The sequence below is a fragment of the Aplysia californica genome, unplaced genomic scaffold (genome assembly GCF_000002075.1).
Source record: "Aplysia californica isolate F4 #8 unplaced genomic scaffold, AplCal3.0 scaffold00123, whole genome shotgun sequence".
NCBI lineage: Eukaryota > Metazoa > Mollusca > Gastropoda > Aplysiida > Aplysiidae > Aplysia > Aplysia californica.
Genome location: NW_004797393.1, coordinates 687,037 through 688,550, shown reverse-complemented (window position 1 = coordinate 688,550; position 1,514 = coordinate 687,037). Strand labels below are relative to the sequence as shown.

At 42.3% G+C, this 1,514-nt stretch overlaps 1 protein-coding gene across 1 annotated transcript in view; it reads right to left on the bottom strand.

Annotated features, from left to right (window-relative positions):
* LOC101861723 (chitin synthase chs-2) overlaps positions 1-1,514 on the bottom strand; it is a gene marked incomplete at its 3' end in the record, with an annotated part of 78,176 nt that overhangs the window by 51,469 nt on the left and 25,193 nt on the right. The window contains 2 exon segments of the mRNA XM_035969176.1: positions 192-425; positions 990-1,101. Coding sequence (XP_035825069.1) covers positions 192-425; positions 990-1,101 — 346 coding nt within the window.

Genomic DNA, 1,514 nt, shown 5'->3' with positions numbered 1-1,514 from the left:
AACAACATTAACAACAACAACAACAATAATAATGACAACAATAACAGCAACAGCAACAACAACAACAATAACAGCAACAGCAACAACAACAATAACAACAGCAACAACAACAACAACAACAACAGCAACAGCAACAACAGCAACAACAACAACAACTACAACGACAACAACAACCACCACAATAGACTCACCGATCGCCCTATTCTCGATGTCCCTACAGCAATGGGGGTCTGCCTCTCTCTCTCAAGCTCAACTTGAAGTTGTTCCCTCTGTCTCTTCCTCTTCTCCTCTAACTCCTCCTTCTTTCTCCTCTTCTCTTCCTCTTCTCTCTTCAACCTTTCCTCTTCTTCCTTCTTTCTCTTTTCTTCTTTCACCTTTTCAAGCCGAGTTCGTAGATCATAGTACACTGGTTCTTTCAAAAACACCTGCAAATAACGAATCATCATCATCATCATCATCATCATCATCATCATCATCATCATCATCATCATCATCATCATCATCATCATCATCCTCCAAAAAAAAAATTGACTGTGAAAACTCTTGACTGTTAAACATCTTGAATATGAAAGCACCTTGAATGTGTAAAATATTTGACTGTGAAAGTATTTTGACTTTAACCTCCCACCTCCATGACTGTGAAAGTATCTTTAAAGAGAAACTATCTTGACTGTGAGGTATCTTGACTGTGAAAGAATCTTGACTGTGAAGTATGTTGACTATGAAGTATGCGGACTGTGAAGTATGCGGACTGTGAAGTACACGGACTATGAAGTATGCGGACTGTGAAATATGTGGACTGTGAAGTATGCGGACTGTGAAATATGTGGACTGTTAAGTATGCGGACTGTGAAGTATGCGGACTGTGAAGTATGCAGACTTTGAAATATGCGGACTGCGAAGTGTGCGGACTGTGAGGTATGCTGACTGTGAAGTAAGTTGAGTGTGAAGTATGCTGACTGTGAAGTAAGTTGATTCTGCGGACTGACCTTGGTGATTCCCACTTTGTACATGTTGGGGTCGGGGCAAACCGAGTTGAGGATGGCGTCACAGATCTGACCTTCGCCCTCCAGCCCGTAACTGTCCACCAGGTCCTGGTAGCTGAGGTCAAGAGGTCAAACGAGGTCAAATGAGGTCAAAGGAGGTCAAAGGAGGTCAAAGGAGGTCAATTGAGTCAAACGAGGTCAAAGGAGGTCAATTGAGGTCAAACGAGGTCAGAGGAGGTCACAGAGTTTCCGAGAATGTGTTATAATAAGCATATATTTTTATATAAACTTGCCTTATTGGAAGAAGAAGGAGAAGAAGAAGAAGAAGGAGAAGAAGGAGAAGGAGAAGGAGAAGGAGAAGAAGAAGAAGAAGAAGGAGAAGAAGAAGGAGAAGGAGAAGGAGAAGGAGAAAAGAAGGAGAAGGAGAAGGAGAAGGAGAAAAGAAGGAGAAGGAGAAGGAGACGGAGAAGGAGAAGGAGAAGGAGAAGGAGAAGGAGAAGGAGAAGAGAAGGAGAAGAAGAAGAAGAA